Raw genomic sequence first — 18,160 nt, forward strand, 5'->3', positions numbered from 1 at the left:
CAACGGAGGGTAATGTGCTCCTTTTGAGTGTGGGCAATGCCAGGTCGCTTCCCCCAACATATAATTATTTGATGGACGGCAGCTAATGGGCACTAGCTTAGATGGGGTGGAGGGGGACAGACAAATTAATGGTGGTAGAGGGGGGAGGATCAACACGGAGCAGATTTTATTCATTTAATGAATTACCGTAGTTAGATTTGTATACCGCCCTTCGATCCGAGGATCACAGGGCGGTTGACAGTATGAAAAACCACAGAAATGTGTAACATAATAACAAACAAAAACAGCCACCTACTCCCTCCTTAAAAAGCTATAGATGGTTTAATCAGCCTAAGGCCTGAGAAAAGAGGGATGTTTCTGCCTGGCACCTAAAGAGATGTAATGAAGGCACCAGGCAGGACTCCCTGGGGAGAGCATTGCCCAAGCAAGGAGCCACTGCAGAAAAGGCCCGTTCTCATGATGCCACCCCCTGGACCTCTCGTGAAGGAGACCCACAACGAAGGGCCTCGGAGGATGATCTCAGGGTCTGGGGAAGGATCATATCCTGAGCTGTTTAAGGCTTTATAAGTCAAGAGCAGCACTTTGAATTGGGCCTGGAAAGTAACTGGTGCTGTCGGACAAAGATTGGTGCTTTATGCTTCAACTGGCTGCCGAATTCTACACCAGCTGAAGTTTCAGGAGCACCTCCTCCTGTAAATACGGAACTCCCTCTTGCAGGTGGCAGTGACGCCCACCAACCTTGGTGGCTTTGAAAGAGGATTGGCTAAAATTCCTGGAGGAGAGGCTATCCAGGGCTCCTGGCCAGGATGGCTCTGCTCCTGCCTCCATGGCCAGAGGCAGCAAGGCTTTTGAATACTAACTCCAGGAAACAGCAGAAGGAGAGAAGGCTCTTGGGCTCGGATCCTGCTTGTGGGTTTCCCTTTGGACACCTGCTTGGCCCCTGTGAGAACAGGATGTTGGGCTAGATGGGCCGTTGGCCTGATCCAGAAGACTCTGCTGATGTAACAGCAGCTAGCCATGGCAGCTATACAGAACTTCCATGTTCTGGGGCAGTCTATCAGCGAATCCACTTGCTTGGAAGCTACGACGGGGAGAGCTTGTTGCCTTTATTGTGGGCTTCAGGGAAGCACAGGCAGGAGTTTTGGACTGATCCAACCGGGGGGGGGGCTCCAAAGTCTTATTCCTAATGCACCATTTGGTTGTGAGGATACACAAGCAAGAGAGGCTCAGAAAAATAATTGTGTGTGAAAAAAATCTGCCAGCGTAATGAGCTGCGATTCCTGCGCTGCCGGTGGTTGGACTTGATGAGGCGTTGGCTCCCTTCCAGCTCTCCATGAACTTCAGCCGAGAATCATAGAATCATAGAGTTGGAAGAGACCACAAGGGCCATCCAGTCCAACCCCCTGCCAAGCAGGAAACACCATCAAAGCATTCTTGACATATGCCTGTCAAGCCTCTGCTTAAAGACCTCCAAAGAAGGAGACTCTACCACACTCCTTGGTAGCAAATTCCACTGCCGAACAGCTCTTACTGTCAGGAAGTTCTTCCTAATGTTTAGGTGGAATCTTCTTTCTTGAAGTTTGAATCCATTGCTTTGCAGAAGTACTTTGCACTGCCAAGGAACTTGCCAGGCGCGATGAGGTTGCCTTGGGGCAAGCCGGGCAGCCAGCCGGTGATGCAGCAATTGCCACATTGCCCAGAGGTGCACCCCAGGAAGTTGCTCATAAATGAACGAAAGAATAAAAGCAGCCGCAGTTGCAGGAGGGGAGAGGGGCACACTTGCAGGAGCAGCCCGTGGCATTAACCAGAGTTTCTTGGAACTGTTTCTGGGTCTCCTGGCAGCCACAAACCTTCTGTTTGGTGACCGTGAGCTCCGCAGCAATGGCTGCAGGAGGGCGGGGGCTTCCGGTGGTCGGCTTGTGGGAGACTCATAGCAGGAACACACAGAGGAGAGTCTGGCTTGCAAGGGACCCTCCGTCCTCCTCCCTCGGAGTTCCTCGCCAAAGCCCAGCTTATCGTGCTGCCTGAAGAGCTATGGGGAGGGAGGGAAGACTAAAATGAACAAAATGAGTTTCGATAGGGACAATCAAAGCTCAGGTTCTGCACTCAGGAATCCTTTGATGCACAAATACAGGGAGGGGGGCACCTGTTTCAAGTAGTAGAAAAGATTTTGTTGGGGGGGGTGTCTTTGGAGACCACAAGTTTAACAAGAGGTGGGGGTCTCCATCTCCCTGGTTTTTAAGCAGGGGTCGGGTGGCCATTCGTCAGGGATGCTTTCGCTGTGGTTCTGGCATTGCAGGGGGGTGGACTAGATGTCCCTTGAGGATTGGTTGCCCTACGAAAGGACTTTCCCCCACATTTCTGGGATTCAGCCACCAGAAACAGTGTCTGGCCGGATTTTGGCGTATTTCCTTAAAAACAGCTCAAAAACCTGTCTTCCTTATTTAGATCTGGCAAAGGAAGCTCAACAACTTTGGGCAAAACTTTAAAAAGCCCAGCAACCCTTGTGTTTCCGGATTTTCACTCTTTGCAATATGGCAGCCCTGCCTTGGGGTTCCCTTCCAGCTCTCTGAGGGAGGGAGGGAACCTGCCTGCCTGCCTTTCTTCAGCCTCCTGCCCCCTGGCAAAGGTTTAGCTGGGACCTGAAGTGGGTCTGCAGGGAGGGGCTCGGCAGGGGGGGGGATGACAGGCCTGGCTGTGCTTGTCCCACCCCAGTGGCTACTGAAGAGCTCACAGCTCCAGCCCGGTTCCAGACCAGGCTCCGACTCTGAAGCTGCAACAGCTGTTCCTGTTGGATGATGAGCTGCATGAAGGCCGGGCCGCTGGGGTCTTTCTAAGCAGAGCTTTTAAAGCAGAGGTGGCATGGCCACCTGTCAGGTAGTCTTTAGCTGCATTTCCTGCATTGCAGGGGGCTGGACTAGATGACCCCCGGGGTGTCCCTTCCAACTATAATTCTCTCACCCCTACCCTGGCAGAGGCCGGTGGCTAACAGCTATCACTTGCCACTAGCCGTGTTGGAGGCAGCCATGCTTCTGAACAGCAGCTGCTGGAAACCACAGGAGGGGAGAGTCGCTCTGGTCCTCGGATCCTGTTTGCGGGCTTCTGATAATAGACACCTGGTTGGCCCCTGTGAGAACATGTTGCTGTGGGAAATGATTTATAATGAAATGAAGAAGATGTTTATGTGATGTGGTGTAAACCAGAGCTTATGGGGTAACTGCTCTGAGGAAGTGTGTCCTGTGAAACTGGGGAGCGTCTGTGTTCACTGTCTGTTTGTGAACTGTATTGGTTTCGTTTTTGCCACGAACAGAGAAGCACAATGTCGTGTCTTTCTCCGGAATGAGATATTTACTGCTTTGTAAATAAACGCTTCTTAGATTAGAAGAACGTTTCCTTGCCTTATTCCTCCTGCGGACCACATGTCCGCTGTGCAGGAATTTCTGTGAAGATACTCTGCTCTACTGGGAGCCCAGAAGAAGGGGGGCCAGCAGAGCAAATGCAGGGGAGTCTGCTGGACGCCATTATCTCCCGGGCTTGCTAGCTATGGAGGGTCGTTATGCCCATAGCTGCATTAGTGATGGCTTTTGGGCAAAGCCATACACAACAGTTTAAAAAAACTTTTGTTAAAAAAAAAACAGAAGCTTTTCTACTAGGTATTACAGGAATGGATTTACCAAGATCATTAAATAATTTGTTTATTTATTTATGCAACTATGCTGCACAAACATTATTAGCACAACATTGGAGGGAAGAAGGTGTCCCAGTTAAAGAAGATTAAATTTAATGGCAAGTTAAATGGATGGAATATGCTGAAATGGCAAAATTGACAATGAAACAAAGAGGAAGAGGCAGTAACGAATTTAAGGAAGATTGGAAGGACTTTATTGCATATATTCAGAAGCAATGTACTCAGGTTAATACATTACAGTTTTAATACTGCTTTTAATTTAATTTTGAATGCACAATAAGTAATTCTATGGTTTATAACTTTACTGTATAATGGACATGCAATATGTTGATAAACAATGGAACCAAGGAAGGGACTAGTCAGAAGTTTTGTTTTGTTTTCGGGGGGGGGGGGAGAAGAGAACAGGGTGCTGGACTGAATGGGCCCCCGGCCTGATCCAGCAGGCTCTTCTGATGCTCTACAGTTCTGTGGCGCATCAGCTGCTCAGTGAGCAGTCCATGAGCCGCTCTCCCCAGAATCAGCCATGGATGATTCAGAGTGTGGGGGCAAAGAGTGCTGTGGAACCCGATAAACGGAGAGGCTTTGTCAGGATGGTAAAGAGCATCCCTTCAGCAGATGGCCTGAGGAAATGGGCCATTTGCCCAGCAAGCCTTTGGCCACCCCAACTGGCATGGCCAGTCTGTCTCCCCATCACAATCCCTTGTCCCCCCCCCCCTCCAATTTTGCTGCTGACACACTGGGGGACCTTGTGACTTTAGTTCTGTGCCCAAATGAGGAAGTGACTCTTCCAAAGAAAAAGAACAGCAGGTGCTTCTTGTGTGGGTGGAGAAGAGGCTCCTGAAATGGCGACATTTGCATCTGGAGGGTGAAGCTTGCACAACAGGGATCAGCTGCTTGTGACCCAAAGGGGAAACAGACGTCACACTTGGGGTTTAAACCTGCAAACATCCTTCCCTAAAAAGCTACCTTCTGGCTTGAGAGCAATACATGTGAAAAGGATCTAGGAGTCTTGGTAGACCACAAACTTGACATGAGTCAACAGTGTGATGCAGCAGCTCAAAAAGCCAATGCAATTCTGGGCTGCATCAATAGGAGTATAGCATCTAGATCAAGGGAAGTGATAGTACCACTGTATTCTGCTCTGGTCAGACCTCACCTGGAGTACTGTGTCCAGTTCTGGGCACCACAGTTCAAGAAGGATATTGACAAGCTGGAACGTGTCCAGAAGAGGGCAACGAAAATGGTCAAGGGCCTGGAAACGATGCCTTATGAGGAACGGCTTAGGGAGCTGGGTATGTTTAGCCTGGAGAAGAGAAGGTTAAGGGGTGATATGATAGCCGTGTTCAAATATATAAAAGGATGTCATATTGAGGAGGGAGAAAGATTGTTTTCTTCTGCTCCAGAGAAGCGGACACGGAGCAACGGATTCAAACTACAAGAAAGAAAATTCCACCTAAACATTAGGAAGAACTTCCTGACAGTAAGAGCTGTTCGGCAGTGGAATTTGCTGCCAAGGAGTGTGGTGGAGTCTCCTTCTTTGGAGGTCTTTAAGCAGAGGCTTGACAGGCATATGTCAAGAATGCTTTGATGGTGTTTCCTGCTTGGCAGGGGGTTGGACTGGATGGCCCTTGTGGTCTCTTCCAACTCTATGATTCTACGATTCTATGATTTTATGATCTCAGGCATCCCCAAACTGCGGCCCTCCAGATGTTTTGGCCTACAACTACCATGATCCCTAGCTAACAGGACCAGTGGTCAGGGATGATGGGAATTGTAGTCCAAAACACCCAGAGGGCCGAAGTTTGGGGATGCCTGTTCTATCTGCTCTCAGACAGCTAAAGTCAATTGAGGTGACTGGCGTGCTCCCCAAAGAAGGTCTCTAAGGGGCCAAAACAGTAGTCCCAAAACAGCTGGAGGGCGGAGTTTGGCCAACACTGGGTTACTGCTTTCGGTTTGATTTTATATGTTGTGATCGCCCTGAGACCTCTGGATATAGGGTGGCGTGTAAGTTGAATTAATAATAATAGTAATAGTAATTTTTCTTTAAAAATGTTTAGGGATGCTTTCAATTTGAGTCAACAAAATCATCATTTTACAGTTCAAATCGGGGGGATACAGGAGACTGAAGTTTTTAAAGTCCTAATTAGGAAAAATTGTAATAATCACATATAAAAGAAACAGTATACAAGAAGTAAATAAGCAGGCCATCTACAGGATAAAGGAAGCCTTTTATTTTTATGTTATGTTTTCTTTGCGTAGGGGGAGAGGAGTTTAATTTTGATAATTAAATTGTCAAGGGTGGTGGGTTTGTTTGTAAGTACTGTATGAGTTGTTGTGGACTATGTTGTAAATAATAATATTACAGTAAATGGACAAAAGTACAATGATTTACATAATGTTTAAGGGTATGCGTCCCCCTGCGTCCCCCCAGAAAAAACACTGATAATAATAATAATAATAGTAATAATAAGTCCTGTTTCTGGCGCGCGCTGATCCGCGCAGGAAATACGGTGTCGAGTGCGCGGCGGGTCGAGTGAATACGGCCCCGCGACGGGGGGGGGAGAGAGAGAGAGACGGGGAGGGGGGTGCGGCGTGGTTCCGATTGGCCGCCTGTCCCTGGGGCCCCGCCCCTCTCTTCCCGGTCGTCAGGTGACCCGCCTGGGCCATATGAGCGCGGGTCACGCGCGCGCTCCCCCAGTTGAGCCGCCGGAGCTGCGCTGCTGCAGGTGCTGCTTCTGCTGCTGGCGTCAAGCCACGGCAAGCGGGGGCGCGGGAGTGAGGGGGGCAGGCAGGGTGGGAGGGAGGGTCAGGCTGGATGCCCTCGAGGAGCTCGGCCCGGCTGCCCTTGCAGCAGGCGCGGCGGGGTCCTTGCGCGCAGCCCGGGCGGGGCGTGCCGAGTCCCGGCTCCCGGGCGCGCTCTGAGTCTGACGGGGCGCCTCTCTCTCTCCGCTTGCAGATGATGGCTCTTCTTCCTGCTTCTCCGCTGCTGCTGCTGCTGCTGCTATTCTGCTGCGCTGCCCAAGCGGCGCCCGCCGGGCACGAGGTCACCTACCTGCCGGGGCTGGCCAAGCAGCCCGCCTTCAAGCACTACTCGGGCTACCTGGACGCCGAGAGCGACAAGCACCTGCACTACTGGTAGGTGTTGCGGGGAGGGGGGGGGCTCGCTCAGGGCACCTCGGACCCTTGGGGATGCTCACCCTCCGTCCGCCTCGCTTGCAGGTTCGTCGAGGCGCAGGGCAACGGCGCCAGGGACAAGCCGCTGGTGCTGTGGCTGAACGGCGGGCCCGGCTGCAGCTCCATCGCAGGCCTCCTGACGGAGCATGGGCCCTTCAGGGTCAGTATCCAGGACGGATGGGGGGGGGAATCTGGTGTGCCAGGAGATCCCTTTCCCCTGGAGCAAGTGGCATCCCCAAACTTTGGCCCTCCAGATGTTTTGGACTACAATTCCCATCTTCCCCGACCACTGGTCCTGTTAGCTAGGGATCATGGGAGTTGTAGGCCAAAACATCTGGAGGGCTGCAGTTTGGGGGTGCCTGCTCTTGGCACTCGCCATGCCAAGGCGGGAGAGAGCGAGGCAGGGAATTCTGCATTCATATTGGAATTGCTTTTGGAGGTGTGCTTGCTGCCTTGCGCTCCTTTGGGGGGACGGGGGGAGAACAGCAGCATATGGATTTGATACAGTCGATAGCAATAATTTAGAAGCGTTCAGCTGGATCAGGCCAAAGGGGCCCCAGAACCCAGCATCCTGTTTTCCCAGGGGCTTGAGAAGCCCGCAAGCAGGGTCAGAGTGCAACACGGCCTCTCTCCTCCTGCAGCTTCCAGCATCTGATATACCGGTATATAAGTTGGCCCCAAGTGGCTATTGCCCCAACGGAATGTCTAGTTGCCATTTGGGACCAAGGCGGCTCTAAGGATGGACTGACTTGCAATTCTCAGTTAAACATCCGGCTAGTTCAGAGGAAACTCTTGAGCTAGGTTAAGAACTTTGAGAACCGAAAAAAGAAAAGTCGCTTGATCCAGAGACAGTGCACCAATATATTGGCCTATTCCGACCTCTTTCTCTGAATGGGGACTGATCCTGCTCAGGCTGCACAGAAAAAGCATTTGGGTTCCTGAATGTTCTAGTGATTGTACAGCTAGAATATAACGGATTGAATTCTACAGAGTGGGGTAATAATGTGTTAAAACAGTCCAGATCCAAGGATCCCTGGATGGTTTCAGGCAGGCTCATTTGAAACACACAGGGGAGATTCTGTGTAGCTATCCTGACTAGTAGCCATTGCTAGCCTTATTCACCTCTTATGACAGGTAGGTAGCCGTGTTGGTCTGAGTCGAAGCAAAATAAAAAAATTCCTTCAGTAGCACCTTAAAGACCAACTAAGTTGATATTTTGGTATGAGCTTTCGTGTGCATGCACACTTCTTCTGAAGAAGTGATCTGAAGAAGTGTGCATGCACACGGAAGCTCATACCAAAATATCAACTTAGTTGGTCTTTAAGGTGCTACTGAAGGAATTTTTTTATTTCACCTCTTATGAATTTGTCTAATCCTCTTTTAAAGCTGTCCACGTTTGTGGCCATGCCTGCATCTTTGAGGTTGATGCCACAATTGGCCTAGCCTTTCAGGGTGGGATGCTGCATGCCGGCCGTGGGCGACGAGAACTCAACCAGCATTTATGAGATCAGCCACCCTCCTTGTGACGAGGATGATAATCTCTTGATAGCTTGGAAGTGCAGTTGTTTCCCAGTATCGCTCATCGCAACTCATGGCCTGTCAGCTCCCTCTGCAAAACAAATAATCTAAATTGGAAGTTAATTGGGATGATGCACCACGGGGTGACTCAGATTCGAAACCCGAATGTGTGAACTTTCTCACCGTGAGGCTGGCTGCCTCCTGATGTGCCCAGGCCTGCTCTGCCCAGAGCCTTGAAACAAGGACCTGCTGCGATTTGGGTCACAGGAGAGGGAATCCCCTTGCCTTGTGTCGCAATAACAGCCGCTTCTCCCTCCCTCCCTCCTTCCCTCGGCAGATTCAGCCTGATGGAGCCACTCTGGGATACAACGACTATGCCTGGAACAAGGTGAGGCCTCCTTCCTCTCCTCTCCATCAAGGGGGTCCCTAAGAAATGCTTGTTGGGAATCAAAATAGAAGGGTGTTAAATTCTGAAAGGGCAGTCGTAGCAAAGGGTACCGTCTCCTGCCTCTGGACAGCTAGAGAGCGAGCCAGTCTGGTGTAGCGGTTGGAGTGTCGGAACAGGATCTGGCAGACCAGAGTTCGAATCCCCTCTTGGCCCATTGGCTGTGACCAGTCAGTGCCTACCTCACAGGGTTGTTGGTGGGAATAAAATGAGGAGGGGGGGGGGGAGAATCATGGACACTGCCTTGATCTCCGTGGAGGAAAAAGGTGGGGTACAGATGCAATGAAGTGAATGAAACCCAAGCGCTTGAGGGCAGCACCAGGTCTATGTCGCCCCCTTGTGGGTGAAAAGTGACTTGCTGTCATTGTCTCTTGCAGCTGGCACACATCCTGTACTTGGAGGCCCCGGTTGGGGTGGGCTACTCCTACTCTGATAGCCAAGACTACCGGACCAACGACACCGAGGTGTGTACGGTGGGGGGGGGGGACGGGGGACTGGGAGGTGGGCTCTGGGGGCTTCCCTTCCTTTGCCTGCTGTGTGCTCACTTTGCCTCTCCTCGCCCCCCCCCCACGGCAGGTGGCTCGAGTGAACTACCTGGCCTTGAAGGAGTTCTTGCGCCTCTACCCGGAATACAGCAGCAAAGACCTCTTCCTCACCGGGGAGAGCTACGGAGGGATCTACGTCCCCACGCTGGCGCAGTGGGTCATGCAGGACCCCAGCCTCAACTTGAAGGTGTGTGTCTGCGGGGTCCTCTAGGGTGCTAGGAGGAGGAGGAGGACCACCAAGGTGCTGGAGAGAAGGGCTGGGCTGGGGATCGGTGCCTCTGCAACCTCTGCTTGAGAAAGGAGGCGGCTGCCACTCACCTGCTCTGGAGGATTTCAAGATCCTGGCGCTGAGCCTACGCTCGAAAGAGTCGTGGGTGGCAGCCGCATGAAGAGGCTCCTCGGAGGCCGCCTGGGTCACCTGTCCCGGGAGCTCCAAAGGAACCAGCAGGGGCGGAAATCCAGTCTCAGCTGGCAGCTCCTTCCAGAGGAACAAGAACAGACTCCCTTGGAAGGTGGCGGCCTCTCCTTCCTTGGAGGTTTCTAAGCAGAGTTTGGATGGCCATCTGTCATGGATGCTTGAGCTGAGATCCCTGCATTGCAGGGGGTTGGGCTAGATGACCCTGGGGGGTCCCTTCCAATCCAATCTTTGGGGAAGAGGATGGAGAAAAGTGCACAAAGGTTTGACTCTCAGACCGCTGGCATTCAAGGGTACCTAGTGGAATCTCTGGGTGGTTCAGTTCACCGCAAGGGTTGTGATGTTTAAGGCAGCTTTTGCTACCGGTAGGTCAGAGCTTCAGCAGCCACAAAAAGTGGGGCCTGTAAATCGCAGAGGCATTTTCTCACCTTAGCTTGACACGTCTGTGGAAATTAAGTCACAAAGAAGGCAGAGTTGCCATCAGGTAACTAAGCAACAGCCTGATTGGCCAAGCAAAAAGGGACATCTCAGGCACAGAAGGAAGAAGCATCAGGGCCAGAAACTCGGCAGGAAATTGCTTCACTCGTCTTCCTAAGACCTTGTGGCTCCTTTTCACAACAGCCCCGGGAGCAAGCTTGTTTTCTCCTGCTCTGGAGGGCAAGAAGAGCTTTCTGATGGGAAGAGTTGTTGGGCAGTGGGACGGACTCCCTGGGAAGACAGTGGACTCTCCTGCCCTGGAGGTTTATAAACAGAGGTTGGGGGACCATTTTCCAGGGGGTTGGACTAGATGACCCTCAGCTCCCTTCCAGCGCTACAATTCTAGAATTCTGTGAATGTGGTTTTAACACTCTAAGCTCTCTGTTGATGTTTTGCCACCAAAGGAGAGCTCAGCTTTCCAAATGTAAGAGAAATGTGCTTCGTTTTGTGACGGCAGCCCCTTCTGGCTTCCTCGCTGACGGGGCCGTGCCTATGTTTTCCAGGGAATCGCAGTGGGCAACGGGCTTTCCTGCTATGAGACCAACGACAACTCCCTGGTTTACTTTGCCTACTACCACGGCCTCTTGGGGAGCAGGTGAGAATCTGCCGGCTTGGGGGGGGGGCTGCGTCCTTAGCGCAGAAGACCGGCAGCCATTGATTTACTGTTCAATGGGGATGTAGCCTTATCAGAAGACTTGCCTGCCACGCAAGAGTTGCAAAAGGAACTTCCAAAAGACCAGGCTGAGTGGCATCCCTCTTGTTTCTTACACTGGGGAACGTGGGAGCGATTTCCCATTGCCTGCTGCACAAACAGATCTTTGGAGAGGCTAGCTCAGCAATTAATTTCCTGAGTGCAGAGATAAGAGCACACTCGGAACGTTTTAGTCGTGACGAATGTGCGATGCGAATATGTGATACTGGGAGGACAACAGCTTATGGTTCGTGTTTTTGTTTTTTGATGGGGGAAGATGGGCAGTGGGGAGGGGAGGGGAGGGGGAAAACAGGGGTCTGCTTTGGCTGGTGGGGGCCGTGGCAAAGCCCAGGGTTTTGGTGTGACGATGGTTCTGGTCCTCCCTCTTCCTGCAGGCTCTGGTCGGACTTGCAGGCCTCGTGTTGCTCTGGTGGGAAGTGCAACTTCCACGACAACAAGAACCTGAACTGCACTCTTGGGGTGAGTGGAGGGCGGCTGGCCAGGGCATCCCCCCCCCTGCCCCCAAACCCACTTGTGGGGCACTGCCTGGGCAGAGGAGTGGGGCTGCCCCCCCCTCTCCATATTCTCCTGGCTGGGTCCTTGCATTTCCCCTCATCTCATTGCAGATGGCGGAGGTGATCCGTATTGTGGACGAGTCCGGCCTCAACATCTACAACCTGTATGCCCCATGTGCTGGCGGAGTGCCTGGAAGCTACAGGTAGGCTCGGCTCCTGGCAGGTTCGCTCCCCAGTGAGATTGGGGGGGGGGACTGCATTCTATTATTATTATTATTATTTATTTGTACCCTGCCCCTCTGGCTCCCCAGCCACTCTGGGCGGCTCCCAATTGAATGTTAAACGGATACAGCATTAAATATTTTAAACTTCCCTAAACAGGGCTGCCTTCAGATGTCTTTTAAAAATAGGATAGCTGCTTATTTCCTTGACATCTGCTGGGAGGGCGTTCCACAGGGCGGGTGCCACTACCAAGAAGGCCCTCTGCCTGGTTCTCTGTAGCTTTGCTTCTCACAGTGAGGGAACCGCCAGAAGGCCCTCGGTGCTGGATCTCAGTGTCTGGGCTGAACGATGGGGGGTGGAGACGCTCCTTCAGGTATACAGGGTACCGAGGCTGTTTAGGGCTTTAAAGGTCAGCATTCTAAGCAGCCACGCGGCCACACCCAACTTCAGCGCCCGCTGCCCTGCCCTGGGTGGGTGAGAGTGGCAGGAGGTGCCGGAATGACAAGCAAGAGCTGAAGCTCCGAGATTCTTCAGCTGGGGTCCCTGTGTGGCAGGGGGTTGGGCTAGATGACCATTGGGGACCCTTCCGGCTCTCCAGTGAGGTGACTCTAAGTGGGACACTTCTTTGGCTTCCAGGTACAATGATGGGGTGCTGGTCAGCTACGACCTGGGCAACAACTTCATTCGGCAGCCGCTTCGTTCCTCTTGGAGGGAGGTGAGAGCAGGGGGGGGGCACGATTCCATCTCCAATTCTGCTTGGCATCGCGGAGGGGGCAACAGGCCCAGCCCAATGCTTTCCAGTTGGGCAGACCCAGAAGAGAGAGAACTTTTTTTGGGGGGGGAGGGTGACTTGTGAGAGGACACCTGTCTCCCTTACCCCCATGAAATTGCCCCCCTCCCTCAGCCATTGCTTCCTTCCGTGGCCTAGCAAACCTGAGCATGGAAAGACTTGTGTCGTCTTGGCCGGGGTGGGGGGGTGTCACAAGGCTGCTTCTAGCAACCAGAGCAGCTCCTGGCCCCTTCAGCATCCTTCTTTTGAAATGTGTGTGTCTCTCTCCCCCCCCCCCCCAAGTTCCTGCTCACATTGCCGGTCGCAAGTAACAAGGCTCGCCTTGACCCCCCCTGCATCAACACCTCATCCCCCACCGCCTACATGAACGACCCCCAGGTGCGCAAGGCCTTGCACATTGTGGACAATGCCCCGGAATGGCAGATGTGCAGGTGAGAGAGGACTGGGGGGGGGGGAACGGGGGGACGGACACAGACAAAGGTGGCCTCTAGGGGAGAGGGAGGCCTTGACCACCCCTCCTAACGCTTCTCCCCCCCCCCCCCGGCCCCTTCCAGCTTCCCCGTCAGCCGTGGTTACAAGCGCATCTACATGACGATGAACGACCAGTACCTGAAGCTGCTCGGCACCATGGTGAGTGTGAGGAGGTGGAGGGAGCCCCCCCCCCTGTTGGGACCTGGGGGGAGATGTGGGTGGGCTGCCCCAGAGGGGCACCCTTGGGCTCCACTAACTCCAGACTGGCCCTCCCGCAGAAATACCGCATCCTGCTCTACAACGGGGACGTAGACATGGCCTGCAACTTTCTGGGGGACGAGTGGTTCGTGGACTCCTTGCGCCAGAAGGTGGGTTGAGCCAGGAGCCGGTGGGGGGAGGTCTGCTTGGAGGAGGTCACCACCCACGGACCCCTGTGCCTTTCAGCTCCTGCCGTCTTTTGGGAGGGGGAGCAGAGCAGGACCCCTTTCCTCCAGAAAAGGAGGGAGCCAGTTTGCAGTGCTGGCGTCCCCTTGGTGTGAACTCCCTGTCCTTCTGGAGGTTTTTTTGGGGGGGGTGATGTCTGGCTACTGCTGCCTGGGGACTGGGTTGGACTGAGGCAGAGTCATGTGTCTGCCTCCCAGAATATGCCTCAGCCGCTTCTGCGATGAACCACGATGTCCTTCGCACAGTGCCTTGTCACACTGTGGAACTCATTGCCACAGGAGGCAGGGGAGGCCACCAACCTGGATGGCTTGAAACGAGGGTTTGACACATTCATGGAGGAAGGAGGCAGCCATGCTTCTGAATCCCAGACGCTGGAAACCCCAGGAGTGGGAGAGTCCTCTTGGGCTTGGATCCTGCTTTTGCTGCTTCCCCACAGCAGGGACACCCACTTGGCCCCAGATGATGGGTGCTCAGTGGCACCCGCGCCAGAATGTGACGCCATGACTTCACGGTGCCCAGCGGTGCTTCTGAGGCCTGGCAGGGCCTTGGGCGTGATCTCCGAGGCCTCGCGCCTCCAAGGTGACTCCCCCCCCCCGCGCTGTGGGTGCCTGGGCCCCCAGGGCCCCCTATAGCTGGCACCTATTTCCCACAGTGAGGACAGGGTGCTGGACTGGGTGGACCCCCTGTTGGTCTGATCCAGCAGGCTCTTCTCAGGTTCTTATGGAGCCAAATTGGGAAACCAGGAATGGAAGAACCTGGAAAGTTGGGGGCTGCCATCTTCCATATTTGTGGGGGGAATACTTTGTTCCTCTTTCCTCCTGTTAACCCAAACATTCAAGTGTTGCTCTAGGCCCAGCCTGTTTCCAGGGGCGAAGGGTCCAGAGGCTTTGCACTTGCTTTCTGTTCCACGTTTTCTCTTTCGCTTCTGCTTTCCGACACAGCAGAAGTGAGCAGCGAAATGCTGAGCCCCTTCTTGCATGTTTGGAGGAAGCCGGGTGGTTGTAATTTAACCTCAGCACCACCAGGAAGCTGGCAAGAACCTCTCCTAACCCCCACCTGAGACAGTAGTAATAGTAATAATAATAATAATTTATTATTTATACCCCGCCCATCTGGCTGGGTTTCCCCAGCCACTCTGGGCGGCTTCCAACAGAAAAATAAAATACAATAATCTATTAAACATTAAAAGCCTCCCTGAACAGGGCTGCCTTCAGATGTCTTCTAAAAATCTGGTAGTTGTTTTTCTCTTTGAGAGCGGACTCCCTCAGGTTAGAGTCCTCGGACTCTCCTCCCTGGAGGATTTTATAGCAGGGGGTTGGACTAGATGCTCCCTGGGGGTCCCTTCTGGTTCTAAGAACAGGGTCTCTGCTTGGCAGTTGCAAGTGGCCCGACGGCCCTGGATCTACACCGATGAGAACGGGCAGGACCAGATTGGTGGCTTCGTGAAGGAATACACCAACATCTCCTTCCTCACCGTCAAGGTAACTGGTTCCGGGTGTGTCTGTGGCTGGACTCCTGGCCAGGGCATCATTTCTGCCCCCTGGAAACCCTCGGCCACCCCTAACCCTGCTGTCTTCTCCCATCTCTGATCCACAGGGAGCGGGTCACATGGTGCCTTCGGACCGCCCAAGACCCGCCTTCAACATGTTCCAGCGCTTCATCACGGGGCAGCCCTTCTAGCCCTCTAGCCTTCTGCCTCCGAGGGGAACTGCGTCCTCCGTGCGCGATGGGCCCTTTCGCCCACACCTGCTGTGCCAAGATGGCAGCTGGGACCTCCCACAGGGCCGCTTGCCCTCCGTTGCCAGGCGCTGGGGAGGCACAAGGACTCTCCCGACCCTCCGCCCTGCAGGCCGCTCTCCTGGACTTCCAGGCTGCCCTGGTGGTTGGGGAGATTCCACAAGGGACTCCCTCCTCCTCCTCCTCCTCTGCTCTTGGGGCAGCCCTTCCCTTCCCTCCCCTCCCCTCCCCTCCCCTCCCCAGCACTGCCTGTAGGGTTTTTGCACTGCCTTTGAGGAGGAGGAGGAGGAGGAGGAGAGCTGCCTCCCTCTCCCCCCCCCCCTTGCACCCCTAACGGGACCACTTCTCTCAGCCTTAGTTCTCGGTCAGTCTTGACGAATGGATCCGAATCACTGGTGAAAGAAAAGCCACTCCTGGGCTGCACCCTCACGGCTCTGGGCCGGGGCCCACGATTAAAACTATTTTTCTAAGGGGACTGGAGTTCTGCGTCTGTCTCTGGGGGAGCCCCGGGGGGTGGGGGCTCACCTGGCTCTGCGGCTTCTCTCCCGTTTTCCTCCCCCCTGGTGCTCTCTTGCTCTGCGTTTTGGGGGGAGGGATGGGGGCTAGAGGCTGCCCTTCTTTTCCCTGCCCCAAATGGCAGATCCTGCTCTTGACGGCTGCCAGCAATGATAGCCAAGCCCCGTCCCCACGGCTGGAGCCAGCAATGCTTCTGAATACCGCTTGCTCGAAACCAAAGGAAGGGAGATTTCTCTTGCGGTCGGATCCTGCTTGCGGGTTTCCTACAGGCCTCTGTGGCAATGCTGTTTTTAAGTGGCTTTAGTCGAAAACACAACAGGAGGAAGCGCATTCATGTGCTTTCTCTTCCTTCTCTTCTTGCTCCTTGGCCATTTCCAGATGCTGGAGGAGGTGATGACTCAGCCGAGGCTCATTATGGGATGGCTTTTGTAGCCGGGGCAGGTTGGGCCAGCTTCCCCTGAGCTCTGGCCGCCAGGCAGCCACCCGGCTCCCCAGCTTTGCCTTCCAATAGCTGCCTTGGGTGGGGCTGGCATGCTCAAGCATGCATCTCCCCAGAGGTGGCTGCAGGTGTATCTTTTCCCTGGGAGGGCGGAGCATTTGCACCAGCTACCTGTCTCCCAATCTCATCTGTCCACAAGCCCTGGGAAATGCCTGGCATCCTGAATCCAATGCAGTGAATCTGCCTACCTTCCGGCTTTGCCCTCTCAACACACTTTAGGGTCATTCACCAAATGTTGAATCTCAGAAATGAAACAGCTTCATTTTTTAGCCACACATCAAAAGTCTTCCACTACATGTCTAAGGCCATAGTTCTAGTTACAGGTAGGTAGCCGTGTTGGTCTGAGTCGAAGCAAAATAAAAAAATTCCTTCAGTAGCACCTTAAAGACCAACTAAGTTTTTATTTTGGTATGAGCTTTCGTGTGCATGCACACTTCTTCAGATACACTGGAAACAGAAGCAACCAGACCCTTATATATATATTCAGAGGGTGGGGTTTCTGTCATGGGAATGGGTGATGGGCTGTAAGAGTGGTAAACCTGTTGATGGCTGTTAACGACTGGTGATTACTGCAATAGGTCCTGCGGGGGGGGGGGGGGACAAGGGCTGAGGCTAAAGAAAGCTTGATCATGCATAATGATTTCCATTTCAGCAATTTCTCTTTTCTGTAAAAAAAATTTCAGAAACAGACTGGAAAGAGAAATTGCTGAAATGGAAATCATTACCAAGCTTAAAACCACGGAGCCACCTGGGATGAATAAAGACATAGGATTCTTATCTCATTATGCATGATCAAGCTTTCTTTAGCCTCAGCCCTTGTCCCCCCCCCCCCCCCGCAGGACCTATTGCAGTAATCAGCAGTCGTTAACAGCAGTCGTTAACAGCCATCAACAGGTTTACAACTCCTATCAGCCCATCACCCATTCCCACCACCACCCACCCTCTGAATATATATAAGGGTCTTGTTGCTTCTGTTTCAGTGTATCTGACGAAGTGTGCATGCACACGAAAGCTCATACCAAAATAAAAATTTAGTTGGTCTTTAAGGTACTACTGAAGTAATTTTTTTATAAGGCCATAGTAACAGCTTAAAGAAAGAAGTGAATCTCTAAATTGTTGGGGTGATCACTGCTACTTAAGGTACTAATAGTGCAATTTAATCAGAGAAGTGTAGAGTTAGGAAGGGACTCCTAAGTGTCATCTAATCCAGCCCCCACTGCAACACAGGAATCTCCGCTATAGAAGCTCTGACAGATAGCCCCTCAGCCTCTCTTTAAAGCCCCCCAGTGAAGGAGAGACCACCTCCTTCCCAGAAAGTCTGGTCCTCTTTTGAAAAGCTGCTACCGACGGAAAGTTCTTCCTGATGTTTAGTCAGAATCTCTTCCCTTATAACTTGAATCCATTGGTAAGTAAGTGATGTTAAGTTTGCAGAAATCACCCGTTTCTGCAAGCAAGCCATAACCCTGCAGAGTTCCAGGTGCCTGAACTTAGAAATGCTTGTTTATTCCCCATTAAATCACAGCTCGGTCTGGCAGGCCCACTTCCTCCTGTGGAGTGAGGAGTCTGCCCTTGGGGGGGGGCTAGGGGGGGCCCTGCGGCAGAAGAGGTCCAGCGTTCATAAGGTCTAAAGTGCCATTCCTGGTTTTGCCAGGGAGGCCTTAGGGCGGCTCCTGCTGCTGCCGGCCTGGGTCAGTGGCTGAGCTAGATGGCCCATTGTCTGACTTGGCACAAAGCAGATTCCCGTGGCTCCCTTGACAGCAATAAAGCCCACGGCCACGTTGGGTTGTGACCATCAAATCTCCAAGCCAGGATTAACGAGGAAGGGAATTTTAAAAATAAGCAGCCAGCGTTCGCCAGTCTTTCCCTTGCCAATCTTCTGGGTTACCACCCCCAGCATCCCTGACCCCCCCCCCGGCTGGGTCTGATGGGGATGGCAGCCCAGAATATTAGGGGGTGGGGGGGGGGAGGCTGGTATGTAAGGTCTGGACGCACAGGCGGACTCTGCAGCTCTGA

The 18,160-nt window shown here is 53.1% G+C and overlaps 1 protein-coding gene across 1 annotated transcript; it reads left to right on the forward strand.

Moving 5' to 3' along the window:
* The first annotated feature begins 6,329 nt into the window (after window positions 1-6,329).
* CTSA (cathepsin A) lies at window positions 6,330-15,607 on the forward strand. The gene is made up of 15 exons (XM_035123854.2): window positions 6,330-6,414; window positions 6,645-6,823; window positions 6,908-7,022; window positions 8,718-8,768; window positions 9,203-9,289; window positions 9,402-9,557; window positions 10,766-10,857; window positions 11,349-11,433; window positions 11,580-11,671; window positions 12,327-12,405; window positions 12,763-12,911; window positions 13,035-13,110; window positions 13,230-13,319; window positions 14,772-14,876; window positions 14,992-15,607. The coding sequence occupies exons 2-15, from the start codon at window positions 6,645-6,647 to the stop codon at window positions 15,073-15,075; spliced, it is 1,440 nt and encodes a 479-aa protein (XP_034979745.2). The 5' UTR covers window positions 6,330-6,414; the 3' UTR covers window positions 15,076-15,607.
* The last annotated feature ends 2,553 nt before the right edge of the window (window positions 15,608-18,160 follow it).

This window comes from Zootoca vivipara, chromosome 7 (genome assembly GCF_963506605.1).
Source record: "Zootoca vivipara chromosome 7, rZooViv1.1, whole genome shotgun sequence".
Taxonomy (NCBI): Eukaryota; Metazoa; Chordata; class Lepidosauria; order Squamata; family Lacertidae; genus Zootoca; species Zootoca vivipara.

Excerpts from the sequence above, each read along its gene's own strand:
- CTSA (XM_035123854.2), top strand. The coding sequence starts at position 6,645 with ATGATGGCTCTTCTTCCTGCTTCTCCGCTGCTGCTGCTGCTGCTGCTA. Across the intron at positions 7,023-8,717 it reads CGGAGCATGGGCCCTTCAGG|ATTCAGCCTGATGGAGCCAC; the intron begins GTCAGTATCCAG and ends TTCCCTCGGCAG. Across the intron at positions 11,434-11,579 it reads ACCTGAACTGCACTCTTGGG|ATGGCGGAGGTGATCCGTAT; the intron begins GTGAGTGGAGGG and ends ATCTCATTGCAG.